The 22,030-nt window shown below is 38.9% G+C and overlaps 1 protein-coding gene across 3 annotated transcripts; it reads left to right on the top strand.

Annotated features, from left to right (window-relative positions):
* The first annotated feature begins 73 nt into the window (after window positions 1-73).
* On the top strand, window positions 74-21,722 carry smc4 (structural maintenance of chromosomes 4). Of its 3 annotated transcripts, XM_022207158.2 has the most exons (24): window positions 74-250; window positions 1,662-1,831; window positions 2,804-2,994; window positions 3,573-3,764; window positions 4,799-4,975; window positions 7,024-7,188; window positions 7,375-7,502; window positions 7,736-7,876; window positions 8,401-8,551; window positions 10,430-10,594; window positions 10,721-10,954; window positions 11,105-11,290; window positions 11,513-11,674; window positions 11,894-12,119; window positions 12,269-12,345; window positions 13,058-13,210; window positions 13,387-13,513; window positions 13,855-14,044; window positions 16,518-16,662; window positions 17,890-18,063; window positions 18,696-18,878; window positions 19,575-19,807; window positions 21,089-21,272; window positions 21,417-21,722. In XM_022207158.2, exons 2-24 carry the CDS (start codon window positions 1,684-1,686, stop codon window positions 21,579-21,581), a joined length of 3,897 nt encoding a protein of 1,298 aa, XP_022062850.1. In that variant the 5' UTR covers window positions 74-250; window positions 1,662-1,683; the 3' UTR covers window positions 21,582-21,722. The 3 variants fall into 3 exon arrangements, with proteins under 3 accessions (XP_022062850.1, XP_051814361.1, XP_022062851.1); XM_051958401.1 differs by lacking the exon at window positions 74-250 and having other exon boundaries at window positions 1,054-1,831; XM_022207159.2 differs by lacking the exons at window positions 74-250; window positions 1,662-1,831 and adding an exon at window positions 1,907-2,084.
* Window positions 21,723-22,030: the final 308 nt, after the last annotated feature.

A 22,030-nucleotide genomic window follows, 5' to 3' on the forward strand; every position in this document is an offset into this window, starting at 1 on the left:
GTGTTTTTTTCCCTTGCCCTTTGAACGTTCCATGGTGCCTTGCGTCAGTTTGTAACGAATTTGGTTCGACAGCACAGTTTAGGCGCCATTTACAAGATAGAGTTTTCAAGCAGAAGAGCGACACGGAATGACAAGGGGCTGAATTTTGTGGATTTTATTCGCCGAATTTTGGATTGACGAATACTTTTTTCGAAATTGCGACTTGGGTCTGAAAGGAAGATTCTTAACAGACCGTGCGCTATTGTGGAAGGTACATAGAGACATTTTAGCGTATAGTAATGACTGGGTTCCGTCTATTTGCTGCAGTGCGTAATGTTACTTCCAAACCAGACTTCTGCATTAACGACACGTTAAGTTGAGTTTTAGTATTACCAATGATGGAAAACGAACATCCTAGCGTCACGCAGACTGCGTAGTTTAATCAGGCTTTTTTGCCTGTTCTTACATTTCACGCAAATTTGTAGACACAGTCCAAACAGTAGCGTGAAACTTTTCCGATTATCCAAGCTAATGCTCATGTTGTAGATGGCTACTAAACTTTGAGCTATAATATCTTTGTTCAAGTACTTTAGCCTTAGCCGACGTTAGGCGCTCCCACCATTCAAAAATGTCACCAACGTTAGCTTTAAGTACAGTTAACCCTACAGTGCTACATTTAATGTTACAGATTCGAAACAAGTCTATGTTAGCATTTATGCTAGCTCTGCTGGGATATTTGACATTAGATAGTTAGCGATAGCAGCTAACTTAACGGTAACATTAGCAAGGGGAAAATAGCGTGGCAAAGTTTGCACTATGTGTTTTTTTTATCCGGTGACCAAGCTCGCATTGCCAAATCGCTTATTTGGTAAACGATCTTGTATTTCCAAAGTTAGTCTAATGTTACTGTTAGGTTCCATTGGATTTTTGAATGCGCTTACCAATTACCCAGCGAGTTAGGCTGCCCCGTCTACACCTCCGCCCCCAACAGAAAAGTTGCGGGGATGAAAGTTAATATTAGTGTCAGTTTGAGACCTCGATCGATTTAGTACGTTGCGTCTTTACCACCAACTACAGCCTGTTTAGCTGCGTTTATTCACTATAATGCTCTTGTAAAATGGGCTAGGCTTAGACCTTTGGGGAGCGAATTAAGCTATTTGCATACTAACTGAATTGTGTTTTTTCAGTTGACGTGACGTTAAGCTTATTTTCCTGTTTTCTCAACACTGCAAACGTTTTCAGTCGTCCAACTTCGTGAAGCGTTAAATCGAACGCCTATTTTAGATGCAGGTGGTCACAAAAATTAGTCTGTCACAGGATGCGTACATTAATTTTTTACGGTTATTTGGGTTTAGGGCTAAATTAGTATCAGGTTCTCTACCATCATCACGCAGATTAGCAGCCGGATCGCTGCCATCTCATCTAACGTTTTCAGGCCGACTCTTCTTTAATAACTCACGTTGTTCATGTGACACTGCAAGTCGTGTTATAACGAATCTACTGTTGTTACAACTATATAACCATATGGGAACGTATACCGATTAGCAGTATAAAGGGCGGCAATGAGATGTGATTGTGGTAATGATGAAAGCCTGACAGACTTGCTGCGTGTGACCGACTAAAAGTGGAGTTGAGAGATTGACAGGCACAAAAAACACTTATGGATATTCCTTTTTTACCAGTGACCCCTTCAGATTTCAAATCATGCCATCTAAAACTGCAAAGAGCTCAACTGCCTCCGCCAAGCCAAGAGGGAAAGGGTCGCAGCCTCGGGATGACTCCGAAGACGAGCTGGATGTACCCCCTCAAGAAACCAACTCCAATGGCCAAGAGGAGGCACCGCCGACAACTGGCAAGTAACAAAGGGTGTTTTGGTGTCTGTGAATCTAAATAAGTTGTTCAGTCAATGGCTTTGCGTGTACTGCTGTATTGGTAGTGGCCAATTGGCATAGCTGTAAAGCTTTTTTTTCTAGCTGAAATCTCAATACGTACTTAGAATGGCTGATATATTTTTTTCTAAAGTGCCAGTCATCAATAATATGATTTTTGAGATGATTTTGATATCGTCGAATGCACTTTCCTCTCGGATCTTTTCAGCAAACGAGGTAATTTATTTCGAATAACGAAGTGTTTAGTGTTGTTGATCACAACGGCGTTTTACTTAATTCTTATAACTTGATATAAAATAATTTGTATGCGAAGCTTAAGATGTACACAGGCAGTGGGTGATGGTTGTGTTGGTTAGAATCAGTTGAAATGCTTCACTGGATGTTTGGTTGGAATAATTTAATTTATAAACAACCGACTCGTTTGCTTGTTTATGCTTATGTGAGCACAATAGATTTTGGACAGGTCGTTGTGGCTTGGTATGATGGCAACATTATCGTTTTTTACGTTATACTTTATTATCGCAAAACAAGATTTCCCTCTGTGTTTTGGCCACAGTTGAGCATGAGTGAAAATGTGACGCCGATGATCGAAATTTGTACTTTAGTTATTTATCATCGACGAAATGAATGTGGCGCATCTACTTTCGCGTATCAACGCTTCTCGTGGAGAGCGTTTGTATCATAATGTGGGTTCGTTTATAAGCGGCCACGGTCTCTTTCTGTTTTTTAGCGTTGGCTCTTGTTTTCAGAACAAAGAAAAATAACGCCTGTCAACTTTCTCGGGAGTCGTTGTTTGACTGCTGTTGTAACTTGCTGCCTGTGTTTTGTTTGTTTGTTTTTGTGCTCCTCTACCCCTCCCCCACGCACCACTGTCCCCCACCTGAAACGAGTCGCACAGAGGAATAAAAAGTTGGACTTTTTTGTGTGTGCCACAGATCCGTCTCACGGGGAAGCTGCCGAGGCGGTTGATAATCGAAGTTTGGAGGAGATTCTCGGTAGCATCCCTCCACCCCCGCCCCCAGCAATGACCAATGAACCGGGCGCTCCTCGCCTCATGATAACACATTTAGTTAATCGCAACTTTAAATCGTACGCAGGCGAGCAGATTCTGGGGCCTTTTCACAAGGTACGACCAAACATGGTTACAAATGTAATCCCTGCCTGGGAAATACTTTGTTAATGTGTGGTGCTGAGATCACAGATTTAACATCACTTGTAGTGTAGCTTAATCTTTTTTTTATTTAGTCTTTAATTTCAGATTCTGAAACTGCATACATCTAGCCTTTTGTAGTGGAAGTCACAAAGCTGTACAAAATTATTAATGATGCTATGGTATAATATTTATTGATTTTGGGGGGAAAATCTAAGTGGAAAGAGTCACACTCCTCCATTTTGATTTAGTGAGTGTATTTTATAAGGGGTAGTGATCTAGTGGTGTGCTCACTTTTTCCTTAAATTATGACTTTCTCTAAACTTTGTCTTTTCACCTTTTCCTCCTCCCTTTCTTGCTCTGCAAATATATATGTATAAAAATAAATCTTAACTACACCCATATGGAATTCATTCACTGTTGCAATCTTACTATGCTGTAATGAAATACTTTGAAAGTTAATACATTTACAGTATTTGCATATGAGTGCTGTATGTTTTTATTTATTTGATTTATCTATATTTTTTTATTTTCTCTCTCCCCCCTTCTCTCAGCGCTTTTCCTGCATCATTGGTCCAAATGGAAGTGGGAAGTCCAATGTGATAGATTCAATGCTCTTTGTGTTTGGATACAGAGCTCAAAAGATCAGATCGAAAAAACTCTCAGTGCTGATTCACAGCTCTGATAAACACAAAGATGTGCAAAGCTGTACTGTGGAGGTGCATTTTCAAAAGATTATTGATAAGGTATATATGTATGCATGTATATCTCTGTCACACAGACACACACTACACTCCCTCTAAGTCAAGAAATATGCAATCTAAATTGAAAAAAGGTGATCAGAAATACTTTGTTGTGAAGAGAAATGTTTCTTGAATTTTAAATAGATTTTTCTTTAGTCCTCATGAGATAATATTGCTGCACAGTTATCACATCAGTGACTAAATGCAGACTCAAATCAGTCATGAAAGTTACAACTTACACCCACACATCCCATAGTCGATTCATATTGTTCTAGAATTGATCTCTGTATTTTTAACAATTTTTTAAAATGTGCTATTTATTGAGTAGTCTACATTTATTTGACTTTGCTGTTAAAAGTTAAGAAATTGGGTGTTTGTAATATGATACAAATTCACTCTGTTGCAATAGATGACAAATTGCTTTGAAAACTGACTCAGCTGTAGTTTAAAGAATTAAACATGATTCTATTTCTGATCTGCCACATGGGGTGTGAGTAACTTTTGCTTTGCAGTACTGTTAAATATGTCTCAGCCTTTCTGTTTTCTCCATTAGTTCAAAGTCAATTTAAATCAAGTTGTTAAACTAATGGTAACATTATGTGTACTCTGACAGCTTTACAGGCCCCATTTCTTAAACTTCTGAAGTGAAAAAAATCAGAGGTGGTGTACACAACTTCAATAATGAGACATGCTTTAAAATTGATAAATGTACAGCCCAAATCATTTTGGCATTGTTTTTAAAATGTCATCATTTTTATCTGTCATGTTTCTTAAATTCTCTAAATGTGGCAGATTACACTTCAGTATGCATAGGGTTTATGTACTTGTTCCTTTGGCAGGCCTAGGTCTGTTGTGTGCTTTTTAAACAAGCCTTTTACTTAACAGTTTTTAATGTGGTGTGTTTTTCTCTAACCACCCTCAGTGGATTAAGTATTATAATGTCATGTGTAGGACTGTTTGAATCTCTCCTGAACTGTTCTGTTCTGAGCTGCTCTGTTTCTTCTGCCCCTCCCCCTCCCCCCACCTCTCTGAGCCAGGAAGGAGATGACTACGAAGTCATCCCCAACAGCAAGTTCTATGTTTCCAGGACTGCCAACAAAGACAATTCTTCAGCCTACCATATCAATGGCAAGAAAGCCACATTCAAAGAAGTGGGGGCTTTACTCCGAAGCCATGGTATTGACCTGGACCACAACAGATTTCTGATCTTACAGGTAATTGTAAATTTTTTATGTAATTTCCTTTTCCACTTCTAACTCTGCTTTTTTATCCCTGCTGTGACCATCCCATTCTGTTAGAGATTTCCTGCTCTTCGCTCTTTGCCCATTCCCCAGTCCTCTTTGAGTCAAATGTTTCATATTTACTTTTAAACCATGCCTGTCTGTGGGAATAACCTGTTGCACTGGAATTGCAAAGGAGAGGATGTGCCCTCTGCTAGCCCTTAGACTGCTATAGCAGCGCATCATGGTTTGAAACAATGTGGAAAAGGTGCGAACCATTATTTGCTGCTTTAGAATTTTAAGGAAAAGATGCAATTTTGCTGGACCTGCATGTGAGTGGCTGTAGTTGAACAGTTCACTTACAGTTTGTAGTGGAGGTTATCTTTGCTGAGGTTCACTCACCAGTGGGGACAGGTTGGGCATCCCTTCCCCTCCCTTTCCCATCTACCTGCCACGCTTTAGCAGCACGTAAATATTGGCGTGTGAGAATAGAACCCAACCCCAATATTAGCAGTGCTGCTTCAGTGTGGCGGGATCAAACATCCTCCATTGCCATGAGTTTAATTTTAGTTAAATATTTTTTTTAATCTCTGCTGTGAATTTAATGCATTCCTGAATATTTTAAAATCATTTTTATATTCTTGGATTTTTTAAAAAAGAGTTTTTGCTTCAGCATTGTGTTTTCCTGAGTCTGGACCAGCTCACTAGTTACACTCCTACCCCATCTTATTATGTGTGACCTACCTATTACTACAGATTAAGTCAAGGCATGTTGGATGATGACTTGCGTCAGAGCAGAGCAACATGGCTGATTAAATCATTGATGTTCAAATTTTTCAGATTTATTTATTTTTATTATTATTTTAAAAAATGTTGTACTTTCGGTTGAGCACTTACATCTGCCCTGCTTGACGTTTTTTTTGTGTGTTTATGTGTGGGCATGTCCATTTTCACTCTCCTTGGATGTTTCTGTCCATGACATGGCTGCATGACTATGGGAAGAGACTTGGGCTTGTTCTCCAAGGTCACTTTTCCAGGGCTCTGGCAAAGGGGAAGCTGTCTATTTTGTGCACTGGTCAGAGCAGAGGATGACGTGGGATTTTTTTTCTCCCCCTCTCTTCCTTTACTGGCTTCTTCTTTCTTTCATACATAAAAGTAATACATGGGGTGCACTCTTTTCCCTACACATGAATGAAATCTAATTTGAAACTTAGTTTGTTTTTATCATAACGGCATTTAAGTTGTTTAACTTGAAATTTCATAACTACCAATATTGTTATTCCAAGCAAGCCTCTTTAAAATAAATAAATAAAAATGAACATATGTTCAGACAAATATAATTACGGTGGAGAGTTGTTCCTAACTTGATGCCAAGTCGTGTTTAGAAAATCAACTGCAATGTAATTACAAGAAGTCAACATTTGCATGGTATCAACAGTGTTTGTATGTAAATCACTTTAAAATGAAATGATTAGAATTTTTGCACATATTTTTCTTGGGTAGGGGTTTAAAGTGGGGGAGGTGGGGAGGTGATGCTATTTTATTTTAGCACAGATATTTTTAGGTGTTCCAAAACATTTTTAACATATGTGACTAGATAATGTATGTGTTCAACAGATTGTATCATATCTGCTTTTTAATGAGCAGTTCTACAAGTTTGATTACAATTTTTTTTTCCCTCTTAGTTTCTCTGAGTGGGAAAAATCTGTTCTCAGTGTAAATTTATATAAATTAATGTTTAGTACACAACTTTAGTGTAGTGTGAATCTGAAGTTGGATGTGTGTGTGTGGTGTGTGTGTGTGTGTGTGTGTGTGTGTGTGCAAGCAATAGACTAGTACCCTTTGAAGTTTAGAGCTATGCCTTCAGTTTGCTACATATCTTAATAGTTAAAACCTGTGGACTTCTTTTTTTTATTTTTATTTTTTTACATTTTTGTGTTACTCATTCTAGCAGTTACTGTCTGACTATAACTTTTATCTCTGCTTTCAGTGAGTTACTGCATGCATGTCTTTGCCAATGTGTTGTTCTGCATTGTACCCAGGGTGAGGTGGAACAGATTGCCATGATGAAGCCTAAAGGTCAGACAGAGCATGATGAGGGCATGCTGGAGTACCTGGAGGACATTATTGGCTCTTGCCGTCTCAAGGAGCCGATCCAAACTTTGGCTCGCCGCATTGAGATACTCAATGAGCAGAGAGGAGAGAAGGTGACAACACTCAGACTCTATCTGCTCATACTGTTTAGCTAACCAACTTTTCTTTCTCTGTCCTGACTTACTATGTTAGTGTGTTAAGTTTTTTTTATTACTATTACTTTATTGTAACTGTTCAGTGTAGGAAACCATGAGCTTTGCCACCTGATATTAACTACTGCAATATTTTCACTGTCACAGCTAAACCGAGTGAAGCTAGTGGAAAAGGAGAAGAATGCTCTAGAGGGAGAAAAGAACAAAGCTGTGGAGTTCCTCACCCTAGAGAATGACATCTTCAAACATAAGAGCCAGCTGTACCAGTACCATGTGTGAGTACACAGTATCATCTCTCTTTTCTGTTCATGAAAAATTAAACAACAAAAGCAAAAATGTAGACCTAACAGTGGCATAGATAAGAGAAAAAAAATATCTCAATTTTTAAACTTTCACAAGAGCACCATGGAATGTTTCTCTGCTGTCCAACCTTATGGTCCTTTGTTTGAAGTGTAAATTGTTAATTTTTCTCAGTTTCATGTTTTTTTCTTTATCTCTCTGCCATTAGTCATGATCTGCAGAAACGTATTGTGGATAAAGAGCAGGAAAAGCAAAAGATCCTGGATGATACAAAGGAACTCACTGAGAAAAATGCAAAGATATCGCAGGAGATGGAGAAAATGAACCAGGAGCTCAAAAATGTGGAGAAGTAAGGCATTTAAAAACTAAATATTATTCCACTTCTTTCCTGCTTTTAACCAGTATACCATGCTTGAATGTTACTGACTTTTCTGCTTATCATATCATTTTATGGCTGTTGTCTTGCTTGACTTTGTTGTTTAGAGTAAAAATTCCAGTTTCAAATCGGGAATATGCAGAAGTAACCAAAGTAATTAATATATTTTTACACAAGTTGTTGCAAAAATGTTGTTAGTTTTTCATAACAAAATGTATAAACTTCACATTTTATTAGATGCCAACAGTTCATAATTGTTTTTTTCTTTTTAAATAATTTTTAAAGCTGACAAAACATCTTTCAAAAATGATATGTAGAAACCTGAAACTGGATGAGCTTTAATATGAAGAACTTGCTGTCTGTTATGAGTCTGTTATTCTTTGTTATTTATATATTGTTTTGTAAATTTTCGGACTACCATAGTTTGTTTAATATTTCGGTAGATTCTTCCATGATTAACTTGAATGTGCCACGTAACAATGCTGTTCCTCCACCAGGAAGCAAAATAAGCTCAACAAGTACATTGAGACCCAGAAGGAGAAGTTCACCCAGCTGGATCTGCAGGATGTTGAAGCGCGTGAGAAGATTAAACACTCCAAGAGCAAGAACAAGAAATTGCAGAAGCAGCTGGAAAAGGACAAAGAAAAGGTGTGTTGACCTTTAAATTGCTTCTATTATTACAGTGTTCAGTGACTTGATTTTACTTAGTGCTACTGTTTTCTACTCTGCAGTGGTTAGACTGTCACACTGACATCATTATGGGCATTGTCTGAGTTCAGAGGCACACAGTCACATGATTGATCAGGAGAGCACAATTTTAGGTCTTTTAATGAAGTTACAATACAGATCCATTCACAAATACAATATTGCACTAGTGGCATTACCCCCCGTGTTACTCTGTTTGTATTGTGCTGTGGCCAAGAAAGAAACATGGGCACTAAAAATATGCTTTCTGTTGCTTATTGAAAACACAAGCTGCTGTTTTAGAGTCTGTAGGAAAAGAAATTTGTCAAGGCTTTACAGCGAATTGCTTATATGTGATAAATTAATTTTGGAAATTTCATTTTAAGTTCTGTTTCAAATATGTTTATTTGCACTCAAATTTATGAGGATCACTTGAGTTTTTTCTCCTCACAGCATCCATCTCATCAAGGACTCATGCTTAACAGCTGTCAGTGTTTTTTGTTTGTTTATTTTACTATGCCCCATTTTATGCTGTGTTTCTTTAATTTTCAGTTAGCTATAGGACTTATTTTCCACTGAACCTTACAATCACAAATTTCTAAAGATATTTAAAATGATCCTAGTCTGCTGCTAGGTTTTTTGGTTTGTTTTGCTTTTTTGTGAACACTAAGCATTTTATAGGTTTTAAAGATAACGATGTGTGTAGAAAAAAATGTATATATTAACCTTTTTTTTTTTTTCAAGCAAAAATCCAGGCTGCGGGAGGAGTTGTTGTTGACAAGTAATGTAACTGATGTAATTATACATTATAGCAATTGCTACACAAAGCAATATTTAGTACAGTTTCTTTTAGAACCTATGAATATTGCTGCTGACTGGTTTTAAATATTAAACCCTGTGTGACTGAAAAATTAGGTTAGATGTCTCAAGGTCTTGCCTTCATTTTTTGTGTATCACTTACTTTGGGTTAAGATAAATCATTGTACATCTTCTAAATGAGCTGACATCCACAGAAAAATGAAAACCCTATATAAAATTGTAAATCACGATTCATGGCATTAACAGCTATCTGCCCAAAAATAGCCACTAGGGGGCTGTGAAGTAACACCCAAGTTGATGGTGTGCATGTGCTCTGTTTCACTAGTAATGGTCATCCTGACTCTTACACAAATGTTTCTGTACATTGCACACTTACTTTTTTTTTTAAACAAACCTAGAGTTCTCTTGTAAACTATAGGTATATCTTCGCTTTTCCCTCTCTGCTCTAAAATCCTATCTGCTCCACCTACAATAGCTGTGCTCTGGAAACATCTTGGTCAGAGGGGGAGCTGGGCAGAGGCAGGCAGACCTCTGGGGAGCAGTGTTCTGCTGTGTGGTAGTCAACTATGGCCTGGCTTGTGTAACACTCCCAGCAGCCACATTCACATTTCACCCGCAGTTAACCCTACAAAACATAGACTATATACACAGCACTCCTTGACTTGTTTCAGCCCTGCCAAGCGGCAGATTGTTGTGCCAGTCTTAACCAGGGCTTGCTCATTTCTAAATGTATGTTTATGGTTGATTACAGTTGTGTGTTTTGGCCTGCTCCTGAATGCGTAGCACAGCTTTTTGTAACTGTCATTGGCAAAAGACTTATTTTACACCTTTAACACCTCCTGTCTCCCAGAGCTTTCACTGATCTCTTCACATTTTCATCCAATCATGCGTGGTTGCTGGGAGAGTGAATTAATGAATTGTCTCAATTTGAACCTAAATGCACGTAGCCATAGTTGCTCAGAATCCAGAGTTTGACACATCTCATGTGTTTTTGTACGTTTTCTGGTCTGGCTCACCTTTCAGCTGGAGGAAGTGCGTGGTATACCAGCCACAAGTGAGAAGGCCATCTCAGAGGCAACAGCTCGCAAGGAAGACCTGGAGAAGCAGAAAGTGAAAGAAGAGGAAAAACTTAAGGAGGTGATGGAGAGTCTGAAGGAGGAGACCAGCGGTTTGCAACAGGATAAAGAGGTATGTGTATGCTTCTTTGTGTTGGTTTGCTGTCAGTTTCACTTTAAATAGTAGACTTCTTGCATTGTTTGCATAAAACCTTTTCTCTTTGTTTTCTAAACCAACCTCTCTTCCTCTATTCTCCAGAATAAAGAGAAAGAGCTCATGGAACTCAGTAAAGCTGTAAACGAGACCCGGTCTCGTATGGACCTCGCTCAATCGGAGCTTGACATCTACCTTAGCCGCCACAACACAGCTCTGACACAGCTTAACACGGCCAAGCAGACGCTTCAATCAACCTCTGACACACTGCGGGATCGTCGCACCACCATCAAAGACCTGGAAGTCAAAATACCCCAGAAACAACAGGAGCTCAAGAAGGTAAAACTAAAGATCAACGTTGTTTAAAAGAGCATTTACATGGGTCAATATTTGCAACTCATTTTCATCTGTTCTTCATGGATATCTGCGCAGCCAATGGTGTCATTTGTTGGAACTTCTGCTTTAGTTCTCTCCCCTTTTTCTTTGCAGGACGAGGGAGAGCTAGAACAGTTGATGAAGATGGATAATGAGACAAGGGAAGTGGTGAGGGAATTAAGGCAGAAGGTGGATGAAGCCAAGAGCTCTCTGTCCTCCAATCGCAGTCGAGGAAAAGTTCTGGATGCCCTCATGCAGCAGAAGAGGAGTGGCAAAATCCCTGGCATCTTTGGAAGACTGGTAAAAGCTGTTATAACATCATTAATCAGGATTACAAAGCAGCACATTAATTCATGGCCATCTAACAATGATCTACAAACCAGTTTGAGTCTTATCATTGTCGATTAACATCAATTTCAGCTTTGCAAGTTTGTTGTATTTGACTTTAAAGAATTCTGTATGTGAAATGAAAAACAAAAAGCTATAGTGGCTGGATTGTTCAAGTATTTCTGATGCCCTTAGGGAGACCTTGGAGCCATAGATGAGAAGTACGATGTGGCCATTTCCTCTAGCTGTGGTGCTCTGGACAACATCGTGGTGGATACCATTGACACAGCTCAGAAATGCGTCACATTCCTCAAAGAACAGAACATTGGGGTTGCCACTTTCATCGGACTTGATAAGGTAAAGATGGCTACTTCTGGAATGCTCAGTCAAGAGTTTTTAAACAGATTATTTTGTATTGTAAATGCTTTTTTTTGCCTTACTGTGAAATATCATGCATGTTTACTCTAATACGTACACCATAGCAGGGCCAAACTTTTTCAGTATTGTTGAGTGTTCATATTTCATGCCTCTGTATCTTTCTGCTCCTTCTAATTTCTATTCACTTCCTTGGCACAGATGAAAGTGTGGGAGAAGAACATGGCTTCCATTCGCACTCCAGAGGACTGTCCTCGTCTCTTTGACATGGTGCGGGTGAAAGATGAGAGTGTTCGCCCAGCTTTCTACTTTGCCTTAAGGGACACGCTGGTGGCCCAAGACATGGAGCAGGCCACAAGGATAGCGTTCCAGAAAGACAAGCGGTGGAGAGTGGTCACCCTGAAGGGACAGATAATTGAGATGGCTGGTAGGTGATCTACCTTTTCTGTCTAGATGGCTAATGTGTTTTTTTTTTTTTCTCTGGCTCATGTACTTATGGCTCTCAGTGAAGATTTTGGTTGAAGTTTGATTTACTTGTTTTTCTAATCTGCCTGTGGTGTGGTGTGTGTTTCACAGGAACCATGACTGGAGGAGGAAGAGTATTGAAAGGTAGAATGGGCTCTTCAATTGGTACTGAGGTTTCCCAGGCAGAGGTGAGTTTGAAATACAAATAGTAAGATTGGTGTTGGGGGAAAAAACGGTCCAAAGTGAAAGTATAATTTTTATTTATTCCTAGATATGAAACATTTTAAAATGAAATATGTGTTTAATTTAAAATAGAAATGTATTCAAGGCAGCGCTGCATTTACTGTAGTAGCGTGCATGCAGAAGTCGTGTACAATTAATGAAAGCCATTAATGCAGCAACAGCAGTGATTCAATAGAACATATACTTCAAAGCCATAATATATTGCATGTTCAATAATTCCCCCACTGTTTAACGTAATCTGAGAAAAAGATTCAAATATGTCTCATACATGATCCTTAATGTTATAACCAGATGGTGCACAAATGTGGTTGGAATATGAGAACAGATTGACATAAATAACAATTCTTATATATTAACAATAAAACATAGATATTCTGTCTACTCTACAATTCAATGTCTGAATTCAAAATGCAGATTAAATGTAAGATTTTTATCAGCTCAGATAAATATACACTAGGCTTTATTTTTGTAAAACTAGTTTGTCAAGTGAAATTATCTGTATGTAGTTAAGTTTTGTTTGTTTTACTTGAAATAGTGTTTGTTCCTGAGAACTGATTGTGAGATGCTGCATGAATATGTACTCTGCTATCAGATAACTATCAGAGCAAGTCTTCAGTGTACGAGAAATGTTGATTTTTATGTATTTTTTTTTTACAGCTCGACCGTATGGAGAGGAACCTAAATGAGAAAGTGGCGGCGCTGCAGGGCTGCCAAGAGAGAAAGCTGCAGCTGGAGGAAAACGTCCAGCGTCTGCGGCCGCAGCTCCGAGACATGAAGAACACCCTGGAGAAATACGCCAACAGCATGACTGTACATCGCTTTCATTCACTGCGTTTCTGTCTCACCCATTTGGGTGTATTTGCAATCAAAATAATAACCTGTGCTATTCATGAGAAACCATAAAATTTGACAGTTGTAGCTGATAAAATCTTTTTGCTCTTTGCAAGTTTATGTGACTGGGTGTTTTCCTTCTTTCCTTCCTCCAGAGTCTAGCTGACCAGGAGACTCACTTGAAACTTCAGATCAAGGAACTTGAAGCCAATGTGCTGGCAGCTGCCCCAGACAAGGCCAAGCAGAAACAGATGGAGAAGAGCCTGGAGGCCTTCAAAAAAGGTAGAGTCCTTCTTCATACAGTAAAAATAAAATAATAAATTGAGAAATATTAATGTTACATGTGTTTTTGTTTACTTTTCATGCTAGACTTACTATAATTCATGAACAAAGCTACTGTTCACATACTGGTGTGAAGTTTGTCATGTCAAAATTTTATGTTAATTTATTGTTTTTTAGTTCTAATGTCAAAGGCAGTCCATGTTCACATGAGTTTGATTCGTGAAAATATTTTTAATTCCTCTGATTACATAACATCAGATCCTGAATAGCCAACACAAATGTGATTCTGCCTTCTTACTCTCTGTGTGTTCTGTCCCTCTGTCCCCCTCTTGTGCTGTCAGACTATGAGGCAGCATCCAGTAAGGCTGGGAAAGTGGAAAATGAGGTGAAAAGGCTTCACAACCTCATTGTGGACATCAATAGCCACAAGCTGAAGGCTCAGCAGGACAAGCTGGACAAGGTCAACAAGGAGCTAGACGAGTGCTCCTCCACCATAACCAAGGCCCAAGTGGCAATAAAGACAGCTGATCGGTAAGGAAGTACGGCAACTTTAAGCTCTGTAGTTACACATTTGCTTTGTTCACACACTCATGCTGTAAGTCAGAAAGGTTCAGCTGCTCTACCTTCTTTAACCATTGAGGTTATCACAGAATCACATCAGCAAGTGGCAACAAAATTTGTACAGTGTCTGGTTTCATTTTTATAAATTATGTCTCTTAGTGTGAAGCTGTCCACAAGACAAATAAAATATTTTAATAACAAGTTAACCCTCTGAACCCCAAGCAGTGTCTGTACAGTGTGACTCAGTTAAAAGGGCACAGAGCTGAACTAGAAAAGCACTCGGAGAGCGCAGACCTCCGCCAGGCCATCTGTCTGTTTGTCTGTTAACAGCATCTCTCAATTGTAGAGTCCTTCAAAAAAAAATCCTGGATCCAGACGGTGATCCGGATCACCTCCAAAATGTAATTGTTACTTTTGCTCTTTCGGACATTCTGTAAAAATTTGGTGAAAATCCGTCCATGACTTTTTGAGTTATGCTGTTAACAGACAAACAGACAAACAAACTCCGATGATTACATAACCTCCTGGTGGAGGTAAAAATAGAATAAGCAGAAGTTGAATTTATTTGATTATTTATTTTACAAAAATTGATATAAACTGGAATTTACAACTTTATTGCAAGTGGACACGTGTTACCAATACAGGAAAAAATATAGTGGCTCCACATACTATAGATACTAAATACTACTAGATACTGTAAATAAAGGCTGCTGTTAGCCGAAATGTCTGAATTTCTGAAAGGTGACTTTTGGTGCCAACTCAATCTGTCGTTTCTTCATAGCTGCACTGAGGAGTGCAGAATTAAAAAAATTTTTGGACAGAATCAGTTTAAAAGCAAACATTTGATTTTGGCTAGCATGGACTATTTAATCCTTCATATTTTTACTAGTACTTATCAATGCTTGGTCCTCATAATTATTTGATTCCTTGATGATTTTTCACTGATACAGGCATATTAGAGAGTCTGTCATGCAGTGATACTATTACAGACATGTCTGTCATTTTTGGGCAACACATCATGCTAGTTCTGGGTGGAGTTAGTTACATTTGTCAAACCCATTAAAGAAGTATTTCTAATGTTAAGGATCTGTGCCTGTAGACATGTAAGTAGCTTTAGGTTTCATGCACATTACTGAATTTCTGTCTTCTTTCTTAAGATTTTTTTATGAACAAATCAGTATTTTGTCAGTGGCAACTCTAACAGGCGTCTAGTCCTCAGTATGTGGACCATTAAGATGGATCATGAAGGCAGAACGGCCTGGCAGTCTGCTGTAGCAGAATATCACTGGTGGCTGCATGTCATGTGGTTTGTTTGGCTTGAGAAGCTGTCCAGCCGATTAACAACACAGTGCAACTTATGAAGTGAGACACTGAAGCATGTCCGAAAGTCATTAGTTAGACAGATGAACCTCCCCCGCTGTTACGGACTTTAGAAGCTGTTGTGGTCACAGTTGAGAAGCGCAGTATCTAACCACAATATTAGAACCATCTTTATTTTCCAATTTAAACGAAATTTCTAACCATGTTCACTCTTTAATGCACGCAAAACATGTCAGCAAGCGTCCTCTGACAAGTGTTGTCACTGATGTGTTTTTGTGTTTGTGTTGGATGACTTCACAGACATGCCATATTAACGTGATTGACGGCCTCAGTGCAGCAGTGCAGGGATTACTGTTGGTCTTGTTTAACAAGTACTATTTATGAGCCGCGTCAAATCACTATTTTACCCACATACAGTTGCCTGTCAACTGAAACGTAAAAATGTGTCAGGTCGAACACCTGGGACGTACATTTGCCAATTTGAAACATGGTGCAAGTTTTATTAAATGACAGAGGACTAGAGTTTATCATCCTGGGAACAAATGCTGTGCCAAGCATTGGTTCTTTCCTGGCAATAGCACTCCCTAACCCTAGCCCTACCTAATTTACAAATTAGTTTATTTGCTAACAGAAATAAGACAGAAGGTTGTTTCAGTGTTACCAAACATTTATTAAGGATGGAAATAATGTGGATAAAGCCTTATTTGAGTGAGCTATGCTAACACAACCTGAAGCATATTCTTGTGCTTCAAGCCTATTTTGGATAATTTTACGTTTACTGGTTGTGTATTGTGCTCTGAGTACCACCAAATTGTGGATGACCTACACTACTGTGCCTGAATCCATCCCGTGCAGACAGATGGAGCACTGAAGCTGCTGCTCGCGTTACACTCAGCCCCCTGGATCACCGTATGGGTGAGCTGCTCATTAGATCTCAATGTTGAAAGTTTATGGACTGAGCCGGAATCCACTTAACCATATAGAACACAGAGTTGCTCCTCAGCAGTGACTCAGGAAAGTTCGCAAGACTGAACGGGACCTCACTAGTAATTATTATCATGCAAATCAGTTGCCGCTGCTCTGTCCAAGACTAATGTCTGTTTCTTTTTGTTGTCCTCTCTAGCAACCTAAAGAAGTGTGAGGAGAGTGTAGCTCGTGTGCAGGCCGAGCTGGAGGAGAATGAGAAATCAATGGCAGAACTCACAGAACAACTGAAGAAACTGGAAGATGAGGCTGGAGAGGTCATGAAAAATTGTCAAGAGGCTGAGGTTGGCACTTTATATTCACTTTATGTCTAAGACTGTTTATTATCTGGGCATCTTTTTCCACAGAAAGCTATTTTAGAGCATTATATTCCAAAGCTGCTCCCAGAGGACATTCTTGATAGCAGTAAACATGGTCCTCTTGAAATCTTGATAGCTCAGGCTGTACATCTTGTAATGTAAAAATAAAAGTTTTACAACACAATGAAAAATACACTATTCAATACTCGATTTTTGAATATGTTTTTTTTTTTTTACCGTTTTTAATCAAAACCACTTCTATTTATAATTCCCCAAGGTGTTTTTTGGTTTGTTTTGTTTAGAAACAAGTTTAGAAATATGGGTGACGACAGATTCCAATTAAGTGAAATGTGAAAGTTTCCAAAGACTCAGAATGTTCAGATTATGGGAGTTCTTGAAATTGTCACAGAACAAAAAGGTGGTTTGTACACAGCAGCAGAGGCATGACTTAGCGTGGAGGCTTCTCTGCTCTCTGTGCTCACATATAGTGTATTTTAATACAACCAAGTTCCTAAAAGAAAAAGCTGTACTGATTTACATATTATCCTGCTCTTGTCGTCAAACAGTGAATGAAACATGACTCATGAAGATGACATGTTGAACGACCTCCTGCTGCTAAAATCCAGATTTTTATGACCGTGTTGTCACCTGACAAACTCACCATATACAGAAGTTAAAAACAACGGTTGTGCAGTGAATTTGGCAATATTTTAATCAAATTTGAAGCTAATACCAAAGTCAGAGAACAATTGCACGTTAAGGGGAACAGGAGTTGCTTTAGCTGTTATGTGCTTGTATAATTCCCACCACCAGTCCAGGTTGCACTTTCTTAAATATACAGAACAGACTTTTTGTCTTTGTTGAAGGGTTTGATAGAAACTTGGTTTTCTTTAGGAGTTGCCCTTCTGACCTAAATAAACTTTAATCTTTTTTATTTATTTGAATCATATTGGGGGTTGCAGTTTAAACCGACAGTTTGCACTTTAGTTTGTAAACTTATGTTTTCATTTCATACTGTGCCTTATAAATTGACCTACAATTTGTCAAAATAACAACTTGAATGAATTGATCATTTTGCTTTTTAGGGGTGGAAAAGTAATCAATAGGATAAATCTGTATAATAGTCTGTAGATTATTCTCTACAATGGTCTCACATATGAAGGAATTCCAGTTTACCTGAAAGGAGCACTAATGTATTTTCTTGTCCTCCAGGCTGCACTACCAGAGGTCCAGGAGCAGTATCAGGGGGTCCTGAAGGAGATAAAGGTTCTGCAGCAGCAGGAGCATGCACTGCAGGAGGAGTCCCTGAGTGTCCGGCTCCGCATCGAGCAGATCGAGACAACGATCAATGACCACAACAACAAGATCAAACACTGGCAGAAAGAGGTGGGTGAGGAAGGGCGTCTGACTTAAGAACAACTTGAGTTTTATTTTTGTACCTTTGGCTCTAGGTTCTGCTGTGAATGCTGTGATCATAAAACTTTGTGACCAAAAACAATCCAATGGGGGGGTAACACTTTGCTGTTCTTCTCATCCCAGTGCAAACCAATGTAAAAGGGGCAAAAAAAGCCCCTTATTTGTAATATTGTCTGTGAAGGTTCTCAGTTGTCCAGGTCATCTTAAGGTGAAGGGTTTAGTTCAGGACTTATTCTTGTGATCTTGAAGAGTCGAAACGTCTTCAAGATCACAAGAATAAGTCCAGTTGCCTGAACTAAACCCTTCACCTTAATTTGTAATATTGTAATACATTTTTAGTCTGTTTTATTTGGTGCTGTTCTAATTATTTCATGTGTTATGTTTAACTATTATTGTAACAATTTGCAACGTTATTTTGCAAAATTTTCAGTAAAAAATGTTATTTCTGGTTAATAGTACATTGATAGATTTCAGATAGATCTTTTTGTTTTGTTTAGTTTCCAGGATGAAAGCAGTTATTGATTGAATTATTGAAAGCTGCGGATGTTTCAGTTCACGCTGATGATCTGTTTTTAATGATTATTGTTGCTTTCATACTACAGGCCACCAAGCTGTCCCTTCATACCATTGAGGACAAGCCAGCAGAGGAGCTTCCTGTACTTACTGCAGCTGAACTTGAGGAAATCTCAGATCCCAACATCGTTATCAACAAGATGATCACGTTGGAGACCAAGTGTGCTCAGATGAAGCCCAACCTCGGGGCTATCGCTGAGTACAAGAAGAAGGTACACACAAATATGATCACACATCCTGCTGTGTTTCCTGAGCAGAGGTTACTAAATGTTGTCGTTAACAGGGCTCAGAGATCAGTCGTGTGATGTTTCGAGTTAAAGAAAATTTACTACATTTCTCATTCAGTTTTATTGAAGGCTGTCAGAGGTACAAATTCAAATTCTGATTCCTTCATGTCAGACTTTACAGCTTAGCTCAGCTTTGACTGTACAGGTGTGTTTGGCCAATAGAATGAGTTTGAAAATGCAGAAGTTGTTATTTTAACTTGTTTAATGGCTGCATTTAGTACATTATCACACTATAAGACTGGAAGAATTTAGTGAGAGCGCATTTGATTTAATTCCAACAGTGTTGGGTAATTTCATTCTGATGCGACGAGGCTAAACGTATTTGCGGCATGAATGTCGCCCGTAAAAATCTATACATTACCGCATCATTGTATAAGCGGCAGGGTTCAAAATGTGTGAAAAAGTAGTGGCTTATAGTCCGGAAAGTATGTTACATCTTTGGTTCACAGCAATTAATCAGAAAGAGGTACATTTCCAATAGTGATTTAATTATAAACCTTTTAACTAAAACATAAAAAGCATGGTGGAAAATTAATTAAGGAACCCTGTTTTGAACTGATGAATAAGGAATTGTGCTCAAGACACACTGACTGACTGACTGCATGTGTTTGTGTGTTTCAGGAGGAGCTGTATCTGCAGCGTGTGGCCCAGCTGGATGAGATCACTACTGAGAGGGACAAATTCAAGCGTGGCTACGAGGATCTGCGCAAACAGCGTCTCAATGAGTTCATGACGGGATTCAACATGATCACAAACAAGCTGAAGGAAAACTACCAGATGCTTACACAGGGCGGTGATGCAGAGCTGGAGCTGGTGGACAGTTTGGACCCTTTCTCTGAGGGCATCATGTTTAGGTAGGAGACGAGGAAAAGAGTCACTCAGGTGACTTGAAGCACATTTTGTTGATTCCATGGAAGCTAACACTACACAAAATGTTCTGTCCACTTAGACTTTTAAAGGTTCATTCCAACAAAATACTATTTCTTTATGAGGTTATGTTTTTTTTACATTTCCAATACATCTTGCATAAAATTATATTTTTGTAACTTATTCTAAAAAATATATACACTGAGCAGCCACAAGTCCAACTGTAACAATTGAGGCAATCTCATTCTACATACTGTTAATAAAGTAAACAAGTAAGTTCTAATAATAAATGGCACAAATGTTAGTAATGCTCTGGCCTTTATACTATCAAGTATAATTTAGTTATATTTTGCTTACATCACCATGAAAAGCAGAAGTGCTGCTTCAGCTTGGAACTGAATTTCTGCTCTTTTTCTCCTTTTTGTCAACACTGAGGCTGCAGCCATTTTGTTTGCCAAAGAGTGGATGACACTCAGTGTGAGTTTCAAATAATGGCCCGAGCAGCGGCAGGTCCTAGTTGTTCATGGTGGCTCATTGAGTGGTGCAGTGAGAGTTAACACATGTAGGAGGTTCATAAACATCACAGCGCCTCCAAACCTTTTAAAGCAGGTTTGTAGCCAAGCACAGAAAATCTTGGTCAACTGAATGGTACCTGGATTAGGTCCAATTTAAACCAGTCAATGATCACATTTTGGTTGTATATAACCTGCTAGCCTTAGTGTTCCAGGTAAAGTAAAAATATACATGGCATGCAGGTATTTTCAACACAATAAATCATCTGAACTTGACTCATTGCAGACAAGCATGGACTATATTTATTTCTGAAAATAGAACCATATCAACTTTTGATCCCAACACAGGAACTTTTGAGGAACGAGACAAGTTAGTAACTGTTTGAAGACGGTGTCTGTTGTTGCGCTGATATGAAAATGTGTTTAAACCAAATTCAGCCTCACCACCAACTTCTTTCACATTAAACAAGTTAGTCCTAGCAGTCTGTTCCTCCCACCACTAAAACTGTTGTATCAGCACTTTTCTCCTTATGAGTAACACAAATTTGTTCAACTGGGAGCAAACTGACCAACCAGTCGATCTAGAGACCACAGCCCACTTTAAAGTCTTGGCTAACAGATGACACACAGCCACATCCTCACATGTGAAACTTATGCTTTCTGTAGGATTTCTGATGTTTCTTTGAATCATGTTTTGTTCCATACATAAATCCAGCCCTTGTATTTGAGTACCTGCTTTCTGTTCTGTTGTTCTAGTGTTCGTCCTCCAAAGAAGAGCTGGAAAAAGATCTTCAACCTGTCAGGAGGAGAGAAGACCCTCAGCTCCTTGGCTCTGGTGTTTGCTCTGCACCACTATAAGCCCACACCCCTCTACTTCATGGACGAGATCGACGCTGCTCTGGATTTCAAGAACGTCTCCATTGTGGCCTGTTACATTTATGTGAGTATGAACCTGTGTCACAAGAAGAAACCTCAATTTCTCATTCTGAACTTTAAAATACGCTTTTATAGCAAAATGGTGTAAAATTGTGCTAAAAATCTCTTCAGAGGAACTGTTTTTGACCCTGCTTTTATCTCTGTGCAGGAGCAAACAAAGAACGCTCAGTTCATCATCATCTCTCTGAGGAACAACATGTTTGAGATCGCCGACCGTCTCATCGGCATCTACAAAACTCACAACACCACCAAGAGTGTGGGAATCAACCCAAAGACCATCGTCTTTAAGGAGCACGATGCCGTCACTGCTTAAACTTCTTTACAAACCTTTGCTGTCCAACTTTCCTTTTAACACACAATGTAAATATTTTGTCTTGACCTACACAACGAAATGCTGCTACTCTTTTATTTCCAAAACAAATAAATGTTTTCTAGTAAAAAATTTGCTTGTGCTAATTATGTTATGCTACATCCCGAACAGATTAGCGGGTTTAGATTTCTAAAATAATGTACATCAACATCAGGGATGGTGCATGAGCGGCCAACCAGTGTAATGTGCACAAACTGAGGTCAGTGGATGCCACGTCTCACACTGAAGAGACAACTAGTGACCACCAGCTAATTGAGCAGCATAGTCACACATACCACACCGTCACTACAAAAACTAAAAGCATTCCAGAACCTTGATTACATTTTTGAAATACAGTAATTCAGAAGTTTATAAAATGATAAATGCTGTAACAGCTCCGTGACTTCAGGGGC

The sequence above is a fragment of the Acanthochromis polyacanthus genome, chromosome 13, assembly GCF_021347895.1.
Source record: "Acanthochromis polyacanthus isolate Apoly-LR-REF ecotype Palm Island chromosome 13, KAUST_Apoly_ChrSc, whole genome shotgun sequence".
Taxonomy (NCBI): Eukaryota; Metazoa; Chordata; class Actinopteri; family Pomacentridae; genus Acanthochromis; species Acanthochromis polyacanthus.